Source organism: Cherax quadricarinatus, chromosome 52 (genome assembly GCF_038502225.1).
Source record: "Cherax quadricarinatus isolate ZL_2023a chromosome 52, ASM3850222v1, whole genome shotgun sequence".
NCBI classification, from domain to species: Eukaryota; Metazoa; Arthropoda; class Malacostraca; order Decapoda; family Parastacidae; genus Cherax; species Cherax quadricarinatus.
In genome coordinates this window covers 1,402,056-1,421,151 of record NC_091343.1, presented here as the reverse complement: position 1 = coordinate 1,421,151, position 19,096 = coordinate 1,402,056, and the positions used below count along the sequence as shown (strand labels likewise).

Genomic DNA, 19,096 nt, shown 5'->3' with positions numbered 1-19,096 from the left:
CAGGTTGAGTGTGGTGTGACTACCGCCCACGGGATGGGTATGGAGTTACTACCGCCCAAATGGTGGGTATGGAGTGTTTGCCGCTCACAGGATGGGTATGGAGTGACTACCGCCCACAGGATGGGTATGGAGTGGCTACCGCCCACAGCAAGGGTATGGAGTGACTACCGCCCAGAGCATGGGCATGGAGTGACTTCCGCCCACAGCATGGGTATGGAGTGACTACCGCCCATAGGATGGGTATGGTTTGACTACCGCCTACAGGATGGGTATGGAGTGACTACCGCCCACAGGATGGGTATTGTGTGACTACCGCCCACAGGATGGGTATGGTGTGACTACCATCCACAGGATGGGTATGGAGTGACTACCGCCCACAGGATGGGTATGGTGTGACTACCGCCCACAGGATGTGTATGGAGTGACTATCGCCCACAGGATGGGTATGGAGTGACTACCGCCCACAGGATGGGTATGGAGTGACTTCCGCCCATAGGATGAGTATGGTGTGACTACCGCCCACAGGATGGGTATGGAGTGACTATCGCCCACAGGATGGGTATGGAGTGACTACCTCCCACAGCATGGGTATGGAGTGACTACCGCCCACAGGATGGGTATGGAGTGACTATCACCCACAGGATGGGTATGGAGTGACTACCGCCCACAGGATGGGTATGGAGTGACTACCGCCCACAGCAAGGGTATGGAGTGACTACCGCCCACAGGATGGGTATGGTGTGACTACCGCCCACAGGATGGGTATGGAGTGACTACCGCCCACAGGATGGGTATGGAGTGACTACCGCCCACAGGATGGGTATGGATTGACTACCGCCCACAGGATGGGTGAGTGACTACCGCCCACAGGATGGGTATGGAGTGACTACCGCTCACAGGATGGGTATGGAGTGACTACCGCCCACAGGATGGGTATGTTGTGACTACCGCCCACAGGATGGGTATGGTGTGACTACCGCCCACAGGATGGGTATGGAGTGACTACCGCCCACTGGATGGGTATGGTGTGACTACCGCCCATAGGATGGGTATGGAGTGACTACCGCCCACAGGATGGGTATGGAGTTAATACCGCCCATAGAATGGGTATGGTGTGACTACCGTCCTCAGGATGGGTGTGGTGTGACTACCGCCCACAGTATGTGTATGGTGTGACTACCGCCCACAGGATGGGTATGGTGTGACTACCGCCCATAGGATGGGTATGGAGTGACTACCGCCCACAGGATGGGTATGGAATGACTACCGCCCATAGGATGGGTATGGTGTGACTACCGCCCACAGGATGGGTATGGTGTGACTACCCCCCATAGGATGGGTATGGTGTGAATACCGCCCACAGGATGGGTATGGAGTGACTACCGCCCACATAATGGGTATGGAGTGACTACCGCCCATAAGATGGGTATGGTGTGACTCCCGCCCACAGAATGGGTATGGTGTGACTACCGCCCACAGGATGGGTATGGTGTGACTACCGCCCATAGGATGGGTATGGAGTGACTACCGCCCACAGCATGGGTATGGAGTGACTACCGCCCTCAAGATGGGTATGGAGTGACTACCGTCCACAGGATGGGTATGGAGTGACTACCGCCCTCAGGATGGGTATGGAGTGACTACCGCCCTCAAGATGGGTATGGAGTGACTACCGCCCACAGGATGGGTATGGATTGACTACCGCCCACAGGATGGGTATGGAGTGACTACCGCCCACAGGATGGGTATGGAGTGACTACCGCTCACAGGATGGGTATGGAGTGACTACCGCCCACAGGATGGGTATGTTGTGACTACCGCCCACAGGATGGGTATGGTGTGACTACCGCCCACAGGATGGGTATGGAGTGACTACCGCCCACAGGATGGGTATGGTGTGACTACCGCCCATAGGATGGGTATGGAGTGACTACCGCCCACAGGATGGGTATGGAGTTAATACCGCCCATAGAATGGGTATGGTGTGACTACCGTCCTCAGGATGGGTGTGGTGTGACTACCGCCCATAGGATGGGTATGGTGTGACTACCGCCCACAGTATGTGTATGGTGTGACTACCGCCCACAGGATGGGTATGGTGTGACTACCTCCCATAGGATGGGTATGGAGTGACTACCGCCCACAGGATGGGTATGGAATGACTACCGCCCATAGGATGGGTATGGTGTGACTACCGCCCACAGGATGGGTATGGTGTGACTACCCCCCATAGGATGGGTATGGTGTGACTCCCGCCCACAGGATGGGTATGGAGTGACTACCGCCCACATAATGGGTATGGAGTGACTACCGCCCATAGGATGGGTATGGTGTGACTCCCGCCCACAGGATGGGTATGGTGTGACTACCGCCCACAGCATGGGTATGGTGTGACTACCGCCCACAGCATGGGTATGGAGTGACTACCTCCCACAGGATGGGTATGGAGTGACTACCGCCCACAGGATGGGTATGGAGTGACTACCTCCCACAGGATGGGTATGGAGTGACTACCTCCCACAGGATGGGTATGGAGTGACTACCGCCCACAGCATGGGTATGGAGTGACTACCGCCCACAGGATGGGTATGGAGTGACTACCTCCCACAGGATGGGTATGGAGTGACTACCTCCCACAGGATGGGTATGGAGTGACTACCTCCCACAGGATGGGTATGGAGTGACTACCGCCCGCAGTATGGGTATGGAGTGACTACCTCCCACGGGATGGGTATGGAGTGACTACCTCCCACAGGATGGGTATGGAGTGACTACCGCCCACAGCATGGGTATGGAGTGACTACCGCCCACAGGATGGGTATGGAGTGACTACCGCCCACAGCATGGGTATGGAGTGACTACCGCCCACAGGATGGGTATGGAGTGACTACCTCCCACAGGATGGGTATGGAGTGACTACCTCCCACAGGATGGGTATGGAGTGACTACCGCCCACAGGATGGGTATGGAGTGACTACCGCCCACAGGATGGGTATGGAGTGACTACCTCCCACAGGATGGGTATGGAGTGACTACCTCCCACAGGATGGGTATGGAGTGACTACCGCCCACAGGATGGGTATGGAGTGACTACCGCCCATAGGATGGGTATGGAATGACTACCGCCCATAGGATGGGTATGGTGTGACTACCGCCCACAGGATGGGTATGGTGTGACTACCCCCCATAGGATGGGTATGGTGTGACTCCCGCCCACAGGATGGGTATGGAGTGACTACCGCCCACATAATGGGTATGGAGTGACTACCGCCCATAGGATGGGTATGGTGTGACTCCCGCCCACAGGATGGGTATGGTGTGACTACCGCCCACAGCATGGGTATGGTGTGACTACCGCCCACAGCATGGGTATGGAGTGACTACCTCCCACAGGATGGGTATGGAGTGACTACCGCCCACAGCATGGGTATGGAGTGACTACCGCCCACAGGATGGGTATGGAGTGACTACCTCCCACAGGATGGGTATGGAGTGACTACCTCCCACAGGATGGGTATGGAGTGACTACCGCCCACAGCATGGGTATGGAGTGACTACCGCCCACAGGATGGGTATGGAGTGACTACCTCCCACAGGATGGGTATGGAGTGACTACCTCCCACAGGATGGGTATGGAGTGACTACCTCCCACAGGATGGGTATGGAGTGACTACCGCCCGCAGTATGGGTATGGAGTGACTACCTCCCACGGGATGGGTATGGAGTGACTACCTCCCACAGGATGGGTATGGAGTGACTACCGCCCACAGCATGGGTATGGAGTGACTACCGCCCACAGGATGGGTATGGAGTGACTACCGCCCACAGGATGGGTATGGAGTGACTACCTCCCACAGGATGGGTATGGAGTGACTACCTCCCACAGGATGGGTATGGAGTGACTACCGCCCACAGGATGGGTATGGAGTGACTACCGCCCACAGGATGGGTATGGAGTGACTACCGCCCACAGGATGGGTATGGAGTGACTACCGCCCACAGGATGGGTATGGAGTGCATAATGAAGATATTAGACTTTAATATTGTCAAACACTGGTGGTAGAAGGAAATATCTTGAAGAATTAATAAGTTCTAAAACCAATGTTGACTTATTACTACGATATTAAACTGATTTGTAACTTCAAAAACAAAGTTTTCATTTGCTTTTGTTGTTACAAATCTGTTTTCAAATATCGTAGTTAATTAAGAACTTTGAGGTGATTCAAGAAAATAAAATCCGGATGAAGAAAGCATTTTATTATACAATAATAGATAAATGTAGTTAAGTGTGCGACGTGTGAACCATTATAACAGGTTAAACAACCTAGACTCACTAACTCTATATTCAGTTAACAAGTGTAAACCAGGTGTTGCAGGTGTTAGTAGTCCAGCAAGTTTGATGTCTTATAACAGCTGTTATAATAACTGTTATAATAACTGTTATAATAGCTGTTATAACAGCTGTTATATTAGCTGTTATAACAGCTGTTATAATAGCTGTTATAATAGCTGTTATAACAGCTGTTATATTAGCTGTTATAACAGCTGTTATAATAGCTGTTATAATAGCTGTTATAATAGCTGTTATAATAGCTGTTATAATAGCTGTTATAATAGCTGTTATATTAGCTGTTATAACAGCTGTTATAATAGCTGTTATAATAGCTGTTATAATAGCTGTTATAATAGCTGTTATAACAGCTGTTATAACAGCTGTTATAACAGCTGTTATAGGCACAACTTGTCATGTGCCTCAAACAAGACTAGTAAAGATTCCTTGTTGCACTTATTCCGCTAACAAATTTGAGCATCACGAAATTAATATTTTAATGATGTTAAATAATTCTAAATTTAAATTTCATTTAAAAAACTTCAAAATTATTTTAGGTTAAATACTTAGACGAGATTGCTGTGTTCGCTTTGTCTCAATATGAAAAAACTTTGTAATGCCCCAAAATTTAATAAGATTTTTCGAAAAGATTTATTGTAAGGCAGTTAGAGGTTTATTTCTTTACCAATTCTGGCAGCAAAAGGACCATAACAGGAGTGTCAGCAGAGAGGATGGTGGATGAGGCTGCAACTCCTGGTGGCGGCACAAGCTAATATACACCGTCAGGATCAATTTTCTACGCTCTGAAAGAGACAATATATTACACTCTAAATTTGGTAAAAAACCTACAATTGACATATTGCCAGTTTCTACCTCTCAGTGTATTTTTAGTCTCTTCACTGTAGTTCAATAACATTAACCCTTTGGGGCCTAGTTCCTAGGCCTTTTGTGTATCCACATGCTCTCGCGCTACCCTCCACAGGATGGATATGGGGTGCACAATAAACTAGCCACTTCGGTGGCAAAATCTAAATCTAATCAATTACAGGTTCATGTTAGTGCATAGCGCCCCGTACACTTTTGTATACTAAATGTATCATCTTACCTTACATGTTGACGGATGAAGTTAGCAAAGGCAGGAACACTGACATAGACACCTGGCACCTCACTACTAGCACAGCCGATACCCCAGGCTACCAGACCTACTACTGTCCAGCCTCCACCTTCAGGCCTACACACCAGTGGAGCACCTCCGTCACCCTACAACATCCACACATTAACAAACAGGAAAAAGATTTGCGGTTAAAATAATATAAAAATATGAATTAACATCAAAACATGACTTTTCAACAATGGTAATATACTAGGTCCAGCACACTAGTACTAGATCTAGCAATTACAAAAAAATAAGAACTCTTAAAGTATAAAATATTTGAAACCACGTTCTACTGAATCCAGCAGGGAGGCGTGGAGGGAGAGAAACCAGCAGCTAGGCGTGGAGGGAGAGAAACCAGCAGGGAGGCGTGGAGGGAGAGAAACCAGCAGCTAGGCGTGGAGGGAGAGAAACCAGCAGGGAGGCGTGGAGGGAGAGAAACCAGCAGGGAGGCATGGAGGGAGAGAAACCAGCAGGGAGGCGTGGAGGGAGAGAAACCAGCAGGGAGGCGTGGAGGGAGAGAAACCAGCAGGGAGGCGTGGAGGGAGAGAAACCAGCAGCTAGGCGTGGAGGGAGAGAAACCAGCAGGGAGGCGTGGAGGGAGAGAAACCAGCAGGGAGGCGTGGAGGGAGAGAAACCAGCAGGGAGAGAAACCAGCAGGGAGGTGTGGAGGGAGAGAAACCAGCAGGGGGGCGTGGAGGGAGAGAAACCAGCAGGGAGGTGTGGAGGGAGAGAAACCAGCAGGGAGGCGTGGAGGGAGAGAAACCAGCAGGGAGGCGTGGAGGGAGAGAAACCAGCAGGGAGGCGTGGAGGGAGAGAAACCAGCAGCTAGGCGTGGAGGGAGAGAAACCAGCAGGGAGGCGTGGAGGGAGAGAAACCAGCAGCTAGGCGTGGAGGGAGAGAAACCAGCAGGGAGGCGTGGAGGGAGAGAAACCAGCAGGGAGGCATGGAGGGAGAGAAACCAGCAGGGAGGCGTGGAGGGAGAGAAACCAGCAGGGAGGCGTGGAGGGAGAGAAACCAGCAGGGAGGCGTGGAGGGAGAGAAACCAGCAGCTAGGCGTGGAGGGAGAGAAACCAGCAGGGAGGCGTGGAGGGAGAGAAACCAGCAGGGAGGCGTGGAGGGAGAGAAACCAGCAGGGAGAGAAACCAGCAGGGAGGTGTGGAGGGAGAGAAACCAGCAGGGGGGCGTGGAGGGAGAGAAACCAGCAGGGAGGTGTGGAGGGAGAGAAACCAGCAGGGAGGCGTGGAGGGAGAGAAACCAGCAGGGAGGCGTGGAGGGAGAGAAACCAGCAGGGAGGCGTGGAGGGAGAGAAACCAGCAGCTAGGCGTGGAGGGAGAGAAACCAGCAGGGAGGCGTGGAGGGAGAGAAACCAGCAGGGAGGCGTGGAGGGAGAGAAACCAGCAGGGAGAGAAACCAGCAGGGAGGTGTGGAGGGAGAGAAACCAGCAGGGAGGCGTGGAGGGAGAGAAACCAGCAGGGAGGCGTGGAGGGAGAGAAACCAGCAGGGAGAGAAACCAGCAGGGAGGTGTGGAGGGAGAGAAACCAGCAGGGGGGCGTGGAGGGAGAGAAACCAGCAGGGAGGTGTGGAGGGAGAGAAACCAGCAGGGAGGTGTGGAGGGAGAGAAACCAGCAGGGAGGTGTGGAGGGAGAGAAACCAGCAGGGAGGCGTGGAGGAAGAGAAAGAAGGCAAGGGGAACACTGCAGCAGGCCTACTGACCCATTTTAGGCAAGTTTAACTCAATTCTTCCCAAACCCACTCACGTAGTAGTCCAACCTATATTTAAATTATTATTATTAAATATTCGTCGGTATTCTCCCGGCCCGGGCCTTTTCCAAGTGGTGGCCCGGCCTTGGCTCCCTCTCTAGGGAGTGTCTGAGACCTAAGTCTCCCATGGGAGGAGGCACAAGTACCACCTCATCTTTGGGACCAACTGTCCCCAGGCCTAGCCACAAGCTAGGCCTCTGGTCTGCCATCCCCACCCCAAGGAGGCTAATGGGAATGACAGTCTTATGAGCTAAAGGCTCGGACTCAGGCACCTACCCTACCCTAGAAGGGTTAGGCATGGTGTCGATCTATATTTAAAGTTACCGAAAGTTCTTGCCCCAGTGACGCTGACTGCAAGTTTCCCCAACTCATCTACTGCCAAACAAGTACTTCTCAATATCCTTTCTAAATCTAAATTTCTCGAACTTGAATCAATTTCTGTGAGTCCTGTTTTGGTTAGATATTTTCAACACGCTAATTATATCCCGCTTATTTATTTCTGTTTTCCATTTGTACACTTCAGTAGTATGTCCCCTAACTTCAAGTGTTTCCAAAGGTGCGCATTTAATGCCTTCAGGTTGTTTTCCTAGGAGAAGTTTTTAATACACGGAATCAACTTCGTCGTCCATCCTGTAGGATAATGTTAATGAAGTCTAACCAAATATATATAAAGATGAAGTACAACTTTAGGGTTTCTATTATTTATAGTTTATAAGAAGCTAGGAATTCTATTGGCTTTTTTTTGCGAACACTGGCTTTAAATTTCTACTATTTAGAATTCCTAAATCATTTTCGCATTCACTTTGGCAAGACTCTACATTAATTGACTTACCAGAGCCGAAGTTAGTTTCTTTTCCTAGGATTAGAACATCACACTTGTCTGCATGGTTCTGCATCCGCTACTTTCCCGACCACATCAACCTGTCCTGGTCGTCCTGAAGCCTTCTTGTGTCCGCATCAGAAATTACCTGACTGCCTATTTTAGTATCATGGGCAAACTTATTTATGTCGCAATTCATTCTGTTATAAATGCCGTTTATGTTGATTGTGAACAACAAGGGTCCCAACACCGAGCCCAGCGGCTCATCACTCTTAACAAGTCCTCATTCAGATTCTCCCCATTAATTACCAGACTCTTTGTTCACTGTCGGTTCGCCATTCCTCGACCCAGGAGATATTTTTTCCTGTAATTCCACGTGCTGCTACTTCATCAGTCTCCTGTTAAACTTTATTAAAGGTCTTATTGAACTTCATACAAACAATATCGTATTCTTTATCTTGGTTTACCACCTCGAATATCTTAGTGCAAAAAAGTTAGGAAATTCGTAAGCAAGAGCACCCCTTTCTAAAACCATGCTGAAATTTGTTGATCAAATTACTTCTTTCAATGTGGCTTGGAATTACACCAGCAATTATAGATTTCATCAACTTTCCCACAACTGAGATTAAGCTAATTTCTCTATAATTTGCAAGGACCTATTTACCGTTTTGTAAATTGGTATCATATTTTCCATTTTTCATTTATTTTGTACTTTGCAGTGATCTGTTGAAAAGACTAGCTAATGGTCTGCTAAGCTCCTTATACTCCTTCAGAAAAGTCTGCTAAGCTCCTTATACTCCTTCAGAAAAGTCTGCTAAGCTCCTTATACTCCTTCAGAAAAGTCTGCTAAGCTCCTTATACTCCTTCAGAAAAGTCTGCTAAGCTCCTTATACTCCTTCAGAAAAGTCTGCTAAGCTCCTTATACTCCTTCAGAAAAGTCTGCTAAGCTCCTTATACTCCTTCAGAAAAGTCTGCTAAGCTCCTTATACTCCTTCAGAAAAGTCTGTTAAGCTCCTTATACTCCTTCAGAAAAGTCTGTTAAGCTCCTTATACTCCTTCAGAATCCTGAGAAACAGCTCAAGTCCCGGCGATTTGTTTACCTTAACTCTGTCTAGTTGTTTGAACATCATATCACTAGTGACTTTGTTATTTATTATTTATTTTCGACCTGACCAGTATAATTATTGATATCTGAAATTTCCTATTTATCCTCTTGTGACAGAACAGGAAATAACGACTGCAACTGGCACACATTTTTTGTCTCTAACAGTATGCTGATCCTGAGCTAACTTTAAGTAGGCTTTTGATTACCTTGATAATGTGAGAAGTCACGAAAGCGCTTGAAATTTCACTATTCTTTCACAGTGGTTGTTTTGCATATTTTGATATCACCTGTTTACTGTGATCTTATTTTGTGTGTGTATGTATGTATATATATATATATATATATATATATATATATATATATATGCGTGCCGAATATGTAAAACTGGTCAATTAGCAAAAACTCATTTAAAATTAAGTTCTAAAATTTTCTCTTATACGTTTAAAGATATATTTTTTTCATTAATGTTAATGTAAAAAAATTTAATTTTGCACCATAAGAATCTTAGAAAACTTACCTAACCTTATTATAACAAGAACAATTTATTTTAGCCTAACCCAACTATATATATTTTAGATTTGTTTACAATAATTTAATACTAAACAAACATAGTGAAATATATTTTTCTTCGTTAGGTTCAGAATGATTTTGGCGAAATTATTGCATACACAAATTTTCGCTTGTCCTATATGGCAAGATGAGCGTTGCTATTTAAGCCAAGATCGCAAGTTCTGTCTATTCGGCACGACATTATATATATATTTTTTATTATTATTATCACACTGGCCGATTCCCACCAAGGCAGGGTGGCCCGAGAAAGAAAAACTTTCACCATCATTCACTCCATCACTGTCTTGCCAGAAGGGTGCTTTACACTACAGTTTATAAACTGCAACATTAACACCCCTCCTTCAGAGTGCAGGCACTGTACTTCCCATCTCCGGGACTCAAGTCCGGCCTGCCGGTTTCCCTAAATCCCTTCATAAATGTTACTTTGCTCACACTCCAACAGCACGTCAAGTATTTAAAACCATTTGTCTCCATTCACTCCTACCACATACACTTAAGCATGTTTGCTGGAAGTCCAAGCCCCTCGCACACAAAACCTCCTTTACCCCCTCCCTCCAACCCTTTCTTGGCCGACCCCTACCCCTCCTTCCCTCCACTACAGATTTATACACTCTCGAAGTCATTCTGTTTTGTTCTATTCTCTCTACACATCCAAACCACCTCAACAACCCCTCCTCAGCCCTCTGGATAATATATTTGGTAATCCCACACCTTCTCCTAATTTCCAAACTACGAATTCTCTGCATTATATTCACACCACACATTGCCCTCAGACGTGACATCTCCACTGCCTCCAGCCTTCTCCTCGCTGCAACATTTATCACCCATGCTTCACACCCATATAAGAGTGTTGGAACAATTATACTCTCATACATTCCCTTCTTTGCTTTCATGGACAAAGTTCTTTGTCTCCACAGACCCCTAAGTGCACCACTCACCCTTTTCCCCTCATCAATTCTATGATTCACCTCATCTTTCGTAGACCCATCTGCTGACACGTCCACTCCTAAATATCTGAATACATTCACCTCCTCCATACTCTCTCCCTCCTATCTGATATCCAATCTTTCATCACCTAATATTTTTGTTATCCTCATAACCTTAGTCTTTCCTATATTCACTTTTAATTTTCTTCTTTTACATACCCTACCAAATTTATTTATTTATTTATTTATTTATTTTAATGTCTTTGCAAACAGTACATTGAGTTTTTGTATTTACAGTAGTGGGTTGCAATGCAAAGTGAGCCTCTATTATGTCTAGGCATTTTGGGTCAACTTAACATTATTGGCTTAAAGACTACTTAGCACTAAGGATTATATCATTGTTGTACAGTAGGATATTAATTATTTCATAGTTGTACAGTAGATTATTAATTATAAGTGAATCAAATTTGTATAAGACAAAAGACGTATTCATATATTAAAAAATGCTTTTTGTGAAAACAATGATTCAATTATATTCCTGTCAACAATGGATATAAGGTTCAAAGTGATTGCTGAAGTTATGATGTGGGAGTACTTAAGTATGTGTGTACTGAGTATTTAGCTTTTAGTCTAGGGTGATTAAGTGGCTTTTGAGAAGTCTTAAATTGATTTTCAGACCGGGTTACTTTAATATCTTCTGGTAATGAATTCCATATTTTGGGACCCTTTATGTGCTTAGAGTTTTTACACAGTGCGATATGGACACGAGGTATATCAAAAAGAGATCTGTGTCTTGTGTTGTGGTCATGTGTCCTGCTAAGGTTGGTGAGGAGAAGTTTGAGTGGGGGGTTTATATTTGTGTGTATTGTTCTGTGTATGTAGTAGGCACAAGAATAAGTATGGATGCTCTTAAAGGTGAGCAGATTTAGACTTCTGAAAATTGGTGGAGTATGCTGGCGGGAGTGGGAATTTATCATCATTCCTACTGCTGCCTTTTGCTGGGTTATTAGGGGTTTTAGGTGGCTGGATGTTGTTGATCCACATGCACAAATTCCATATGTAAGATAAGGGTATATGAGTGAATGGTACAGTGCCAGGAGAGCTGATTGTAGAACGTAGTACCTTATCTTTGATAGTATGCCTACAGTCTTGGAGATTTTCTTGGTGATTTGTTGTATGTGTGTCTGGAACTTAAGGCTACTGTCAAGGTGGATACCTAGGAATTTTCCCTCTGAGTCTTGTGACTGATGATCCGTTTAGCGTTATGCTAATTGAATCATTTGCAGCATTGTTTCCAAACTTAATGAAATAGGTTTCATCAGTATTCAGGGTAAGTTTATTAGTCATCCAGGCAGATATTTTCTGCAATTCGGCATTGACTGTGTTTGCTAGTATGACTGTGTTTGGGTGGGAAAAGACATACATAATGTCATCTGCAAATAATATGGGTTTGAGTAGCTGCGATGCATTCGGTAGATCATTGATGTAGATGAGAAAGAGGAGTGGTCCAAGTACGCTTCCTTGTGGGACTTCTACTGTGATTGGTTGGGTGGAAGAGTTTGCATCATTTGCATACACATATTGAGTTCTGTTGCTAAGGTATGATTTTAGGTACTTGAGGGAGTGGCCTCTGATACCATAGTGCGTTAATTTGGAGTAAAGAAGTTCATGGTCGACTGTATTAAAAGTTTTACGTAAATCAATGAAAATGCCCAGCGGGACTTCTTTCTTTTAGAGTGCGGTCTACATTAGTTCTAGCATGTGTATGATAGCATAATTTGTGCTTTTATTATTCCTGAATCCAAATAGACAAGGGTTTAATATGTTGTGTGAGACGAGGTAGGAATAGATCCATCTATGAATTAATTTTTCAAAGATTTTAGAGAGCAGTTGTAAGTTAGATATTGGTCTATAGTTATTCAAGTCAGCTTGGTCACCTTCTTTGTGGATCGGAGTGACCCTCGCTATTTTGAGGATTGTTGGGAAGGTAGATGATTCAATGGATTTGTTAAAGAGCGTTGCAATAATTGGTGACAATACTTGAGAAGCTTTTTTGTACATAAAAGCATGCAAGTTATGTCTCCTGCCTTGTTTTTAAGGGTGTTTATGATGAGCGTAATTTCTATGGGGTTGGTTGGAGCTAGGAATAGCGTATTTGGGTAGGTACCTATGAGGTAGTCTGATGGACGGGTGTTTATGCTTGGTATTTTGTTTGCTAGATTTTTACCTATGGTGGAGAAGAAAACATTGAGTCTGTTTGCTGTTTCAGTAAGTGTGAGTAAGGGGTTCATCTGATTTTGTTAGTTTGATTGTTTTGTTTTTGGATAACTTTTTATTTCCAAGAATTTCAGATAGAGTTTTCCAGGTTTTTTTCATATCACCTTTGATGTTATGTAGTCTATTTTCATAATACAATTTTTTAGATGATCTTATCAGGCTGGTAAGTGCTGACGAGTAACGTTTAGACTGTTCTCTAGTTATTTGACACATTCTGTACTGTTTTTCATATTTGTGCTTTGTGTTAATGGATTTGAGGATGCTTGGTGTTAGCCAGGGATTATTCAGTCTCTTTGCTGTGATCTGTTTAGTTTTGGGGGCAATGTTTGTTATAGAGGCTTTGGGCTTTTTTTTTTTTTTTTTTTTTAGAAAATTGTTTATACATTCATTCATATCTGTATATGTTTCGAGCTCATTTTGCCAATCAATGTTATTCATAGCTGCTATAAAGTTGTTAACTGCTGTCTCGTTATGTAGTCTGAAGGTTACTTTAGTAATGTCTTGTTGCAGTTTGCCCAGATTAGTTATGAGAATGGTTGGGTAGTGGTCTGTAGTGTTGTATGTGATTATGCCTGATTTTAAAGGGGATATTGTGTTTGTCCAGATGTGGTCTATTAAGGAGATGCTTGTCTTGGTGATTCTTGTAGGTTTAGATATTGCTGGTAGCAACAGGCTGTTACTCATTGTGTTTGTGAATTCGGTTACCTGAGGGTCCTGGTCGTGTAGCATGTTTATACTGAAATCTCCTGTTAGTAGTAGGTGGTCTTTATTCATGTGTGCATCAGTAATCATGTTTCCTAGTTTTTCATAAAAGTGATAAATGTTTGACTGTGGTACTTTGTAGATGTTTATAACTGAGGGTTTTTTGCAGGTCTTTTGATTTAAATTTGGCTATGATATATTCTCTTTGTTCGTCCCTTGTGCAAGATTTATTGATACATTCGAGTTGATTTGAGTTGTATATGGCTGTTCCTCCCCCTTGCTGGTCTGTTCTACAGTTGTGTATGGCCATGTAGCCAGGAATAGTATAGACATCTGTAATATCAGGCTTAAGCCAGGTTTCTGTGAGTGTGATGATTGATATATTGAAATGAAGAGAATTGAGTAATGCTGTGAGGTTGTCATAAAGTTTGCTCAAGGATCTGACACTGTAGTTAAAGATGGTTATGTTATTGTTTGCACTGAGTAATGTCTTTGCTTTGTTTGCTTTATAGTAATTACAGTTGCTGTTTGATTCGTGTAATTCATTTAGTAAAAAGTTTACATCAGGATCTATGCCTGTAATCATAGGATGAGTAATTTTACAAACTAGATTTTCTGCAACTTCTCTTCAGAATCTCCCAAAAGCACAGTGTCATCAGCAAAGAGCAACTGTGGCAATTTCCACTTTGTGTTTGATTCTTTATCTTTTAACTCCACACCTCTTGAAAAGACCCTCGCATTCACTTCTCTTACAACCCAATCTATAAATATATTGAACAACCAGGGTGACATCACACATCCTTGTCTAAGGCCTACTTTTACTGGGAAATAATCTCCCTCTTTCCTACATACTCTAACCTGAGCTTCATCCTCATAAAAACTCTTCACTGCTGTCAGTAAGCTACCTCCTACACCATACACCTGCAACACCTGCCACATTGTCTCCCTATCCACCCTGTCATATGCCTTTTCCAAATACTGTTCACCTATATGTTTCACTGTAAACACCTGGTCCACACACCCCCTACCTTTCCTAAAGCCTCCTTGTTCATCTGCTATCCTACTCTCCATCTTACTCTTAATTCTTTCAATAATAACTCTACCATACACTTTACCAGGTATACTCAACAGACATATTCCCCTATAATTTTTGCACCCTGTTTTGTCCCCTGTCTTTATACAAAGGAACTATATATGCTCTCTGCCAATCCCTAGGTACCTTACCCTCTTCCATACATTTATTAAATAATAGCACCAACCACTCCAAAACTATATCCCCACCTGTATGTATATATATATATATATATATATATATATATATATATATATATATATATATATATATATATATATATATATATATATATATATATATATATATATATATATGTATGTATGTATGCAAAACAATGACAGACAGGGGATCTTAACAATGCAAGACAAGCCACGGTGGGTGGAAATATTTAGCTCAAATACATTCACACTTCTCAGTGTGTCATCAGGAGCTGTGCAATGTTGCAAGAGCAGCAACAGGAGAAATAAGGTAAGTTTTTTCAGTGTATGGTAGTGTGGTGACACCAGCCAATATGATTGAGGGAAAGAGAGGCCCAGTGGAATGCCAGCCACACACCGGTCCCCCCACACCCCCCCACATATGAGGTCAGGTGGAGTAGGCTCCACAGTTTATAGATAGCATGGTAATATAACTAGGATAGAGTTAATAGCCAGCCCTAAGCTTCTAACTGCTGCGAACAGGTCATGTGACGAAAGTTACATTACAGAATTGGATCATTTACATACCGAATGCAGCTAATGTGAACAACCTTCTAACTAATGAAATAGAAGGAAAAAATCCGTCATTTTGTCAACCGGTTCTACAACGTTCTAGAATATTCAGGAAATACTCTTAAGTGTCAGTTAATATGCCTGTGTGAATTTTCCTATTCAGGCTTTTCTTTCTTATAATAACTAGGCAATTCCTGATTCTTTTTAACACCATTAGTATCATCATCCATTATCATCTGCTACTATCATTATTACCATTATCATTGTAATATTACTAAAAACTTAATTCAGTAAGCCACTAAACTAGTCACAATCACCACGTTGCAGTCAAATATGTATACCTTGTACCTATCGCTGTACCTAGACGGGTTAGAACCTCAATAGGTCCCTCTTCTCTCTTGTGCTATCCTAGGATAATCGCACATGTGCACCCATACCTAAATGAATCCCCATGCCTATTTATTTACTACTGATGTTATATCACTCAGTGTTTTGGAAGTCACATTTATATCGAGTTTTTTTTGGTGCCTCATGCAGCAGACCAAATTGTCATTGTATGGCAAGACCAATCAATTTTTCCTGTCAGGCGTTTCCTTAGGTAAGTCCTGTAAAAAGTCTTTCTAGCTGACGGCAGGACTTTCTCAACAAAATCCCTGGGGTATCTCAGTTTTGTAATGATGTGTTTTGCCTTTTCCCTAGAGATCACAACATTGATGAGTTCCTACCTAGACTCAATGGTCTGGTACCTTTTATTAAGTTCACAATAGAGAATGAAATAGATAACACTCTAGCCTTCCTAGACGTTTTAGTCTATCGCATCGACAGAAGATTCAAATTTACAGTTTACAGTGAGACCACCACTGTGTCGTCATACATTCATTATTATTCCAGTCATGAATCTAGGGTTAAAAGGAGTGTTTTCCTTACAATGTTCCTGTGGTTTGAGAAAATAAGTTTCTCGATAAATACTGTAGACATGGATTGCTATTATTCTGTGTGACATTTTCAAATAATGAAAGAAAGGAATACAATGTGCTCTTTGTCCATTTAAATGTCTTGCTCTGAGGTATTCAAATGTTCAACCGATGTACTCAGAAGTACATCGGTCGATGTCGGTTAATACGCCGTACATGGGGATCTATGCCTATCCGATAATATTTCTACTATCTAAATTCTAAGGGTAACCATATATATATATATATATATATATATATATATATATATATATATATATATATATTGGGGGGTTCTTTATTGCTTTTTTAACTTTTCTCTTAAATTGAAAATACTCGATAAGGTAACTCACTTGATTTGATTCTCCTGTAAATGCCTCTTTTCATCTAAGAGATGTTTGAGTCCATTGTTTATCCATGTAGGTTTATTCATGTTAGATTTAAATTCTCTATTAAAATATGCTATGGAAACTCTCACATCAACGTCCACCTTTTATCCGATTTCCCTCTAATCAGGTCACCCTCAATCTACATTTTTCAGGTAATCCCTTAGCCCCATATAATTTGCAGCGCGAAAATTGGAGACCTTAATTTTGTTACAGGTATTAAGAGAAGTCCATGAGATTTTGAAAATAAGTAATTGTGGTCGCTTTTTCAAAGCTCTTCACTGCCTCGAGATTATTTGTCACAGAATCATTGTTTACTACACCTTAGTCTAGTAAATTATTTCCTCTAGCTGGTTCTGACAAACTTTTAAAAAGCAGTCCAGGAGCATTGAGAAAGAGAGTTGGTATTGGTGATAAAATGAGACAGAGGAGCTTACCGTGCAGGCGTCCTTCCCGGCAATGCCTCCAGCACACACAAATGACCTTCTGTCCAGAAGGAAGTCCTGTCCGAGACGAGTGTTCCTGAGGCGGTGCTGGCACACGATGGGATCCACCATGGGAACATCTACCTCCTTCAGGATGCGTTGGAACTGGCCAGTGCTATCAAAGGCGTCTTTCCCGTACCCGGTCACCCAGCATCTGTGCAACAAGATAAAGAGCATTAATGAAGTTTTAATAGTATCTGTGTCAACTAAACATCATTCTTCATATATTTTTATTCGTAAAGTGTCGTTCTACAATGTATGTGTTCCCTGAGGTACACTTGGACACTACTGACTGGGGATCTGCACAGAGATGACCAATAGATCCTCTGAGTGAGTCATATGGTAACTGACCAGAAATGTTCCCCCCAAAAATTTTTACGTCTCCTGACAAGCAAAATACCACCAAGGCTTCATGTTCTATTTTGCATCTTGAGAATTAGACTCATGTGCAACACTTGGGTATCTTTATTGATTAAACGTTTCGCCACATAATGGCGATACGTTTCCTCAATAAAGATACCCAAGAGTTGCACATGTGTCTAATTTATTAACTTGTCGGCTGTCTGAACCATTTCTCTACACTTTGCATCTTACATGACCACTAAGTGCGAGTGAAGAAGAGGATTATCTTCATGTTAGTAACCTTGCATACAAATCATGTTTGCCGTAGAATTTGTCCCAGACAGGTACCTGACTATCCAGCAATTTATACCAATTGCCCTAGACATCCATTCATTGCCTTTCTAGGCAAGATGCTACATGTGATTGGGATCCCTCCCTTAGACCTGACTACATCTATGGTTGACCTTTACTTATCCAGCAGCTCATGTCTCCTGCCCTTCCCGATGTCATTTCCACCAGCACTAAGACAGATAATGGGCTTGTTCCCATTACCTGGACTTTACCTGGAGAGAGTTCCAGGGGTCAACGCCCCCCGCGTCCCGGTCTGTGACCAGGCCTCCTGGTGTATCAGAGCCTGATCAACCAGGCTGTTACTGCTGGTTGCACGCAGTCCAACGTACGAGCCACAGTCCGGCTGGTCAGGTACCGACTTTAGGAGCTTGTCAAGTGCCTGCTTGAAGACAGCCAGGGGTCTATTGGTAATCCCCTTATGTATAGTGGGAGGCAGTTGAACAGTCTCAGGTCCCTGACACTTATTGTATTGTCTCTTAACGTGCTAGTGACACCCCTGCTTTTCATTGGGGGATGTTGCATCGTCTGCCGAGTCTTTTGCTTTCGTTGTGAGTGATTTTCGTGTGCAAGTTTGGTACTCGTCCCTCTAGGATTTTCCAGGTGTATATAATCATGCATCTTTCTCGCCTGCATTCCAGGGAGTACAGGTTCAGGAACTTCAAGCGCTCCCGGTAATTGAGGTGTTTTATCTCCGTTATGTGCGCCGTGAAGGATCTCTGTACATTTATCGCTCTATTTTGTGGAAGGAATTTGTTTTGTACTCTGATGAAGTTTTAATTTCCTCATGTTTACCATATCGGAGTAATTGAAATTTCTCATCGTTGAACTTCATATTGTTTTCTGCAGCCCACTGAAAGATTTGGCTGATGTCCGCCTGGAGCCTTGCAGTGCCTGTAATGGAAGACACTGTCATGCAGATTCGGGTGTCATCTGCAAAGGAAGACACGGTGCTGTGGCTGACATCCTTGTCTATATCAGATATGAGGATGATAAACAAGATGGGAGTGAGTACTGTGCCTTGTGGAACAGAGCTTTTCACCGTAGCTGCCTCGGACTTTACTCTGTTGACGACTACTCTGTGTTCTGTTAGTGAGGAAATTATAGATCCATGTACCAACTTTTCCTGTTATTCCTTTAGCACGCATTT

General features: G+C 43.7%; 1 protein-coding gene across 2 annotated transcripts in view; it reads right to left on the bottom strand.

Annotated features, from left to right (window-relative positions):
- Nucleotides 1-4,242: 4,242 nt before the first annotated feature.
- The window catches only part of LOC128696794 (phenoloxidase-activating factor 2), a 153,721-nt gene continuing 138,867 nt past the window's right edge, over nucleotides 4,243-19,096 (bottom strand). The window contains exons 7-9 of one of the 2 annotated variants that reach the window (XM_070096005.1): nucleotides 17,209-17,410; nucleotides 5,436-5,590; nucleotides 4,243-5,133 (exon numbers count right to left, since the gene is read on the bottom strand). In XM_070096005.1, coding sequence (XP_069952106.1) covers nucleotides 5,127-5,133; nucleotides 5,436-5,590; nucleotides 17,209-17,410 — 364 coding nt within the window. In that variant the 3' untranslated portion in view covers nucleotides 4,243-5,126. Of the gene's footprint in view, nucleotides 5,134-5,431; nucleotides 5,591-17,208; nucleotides 17,411-19,096 lie in introns of those variants that run through there. The other variant, XM_070096006.1, reaches the window with a different exon arrangement.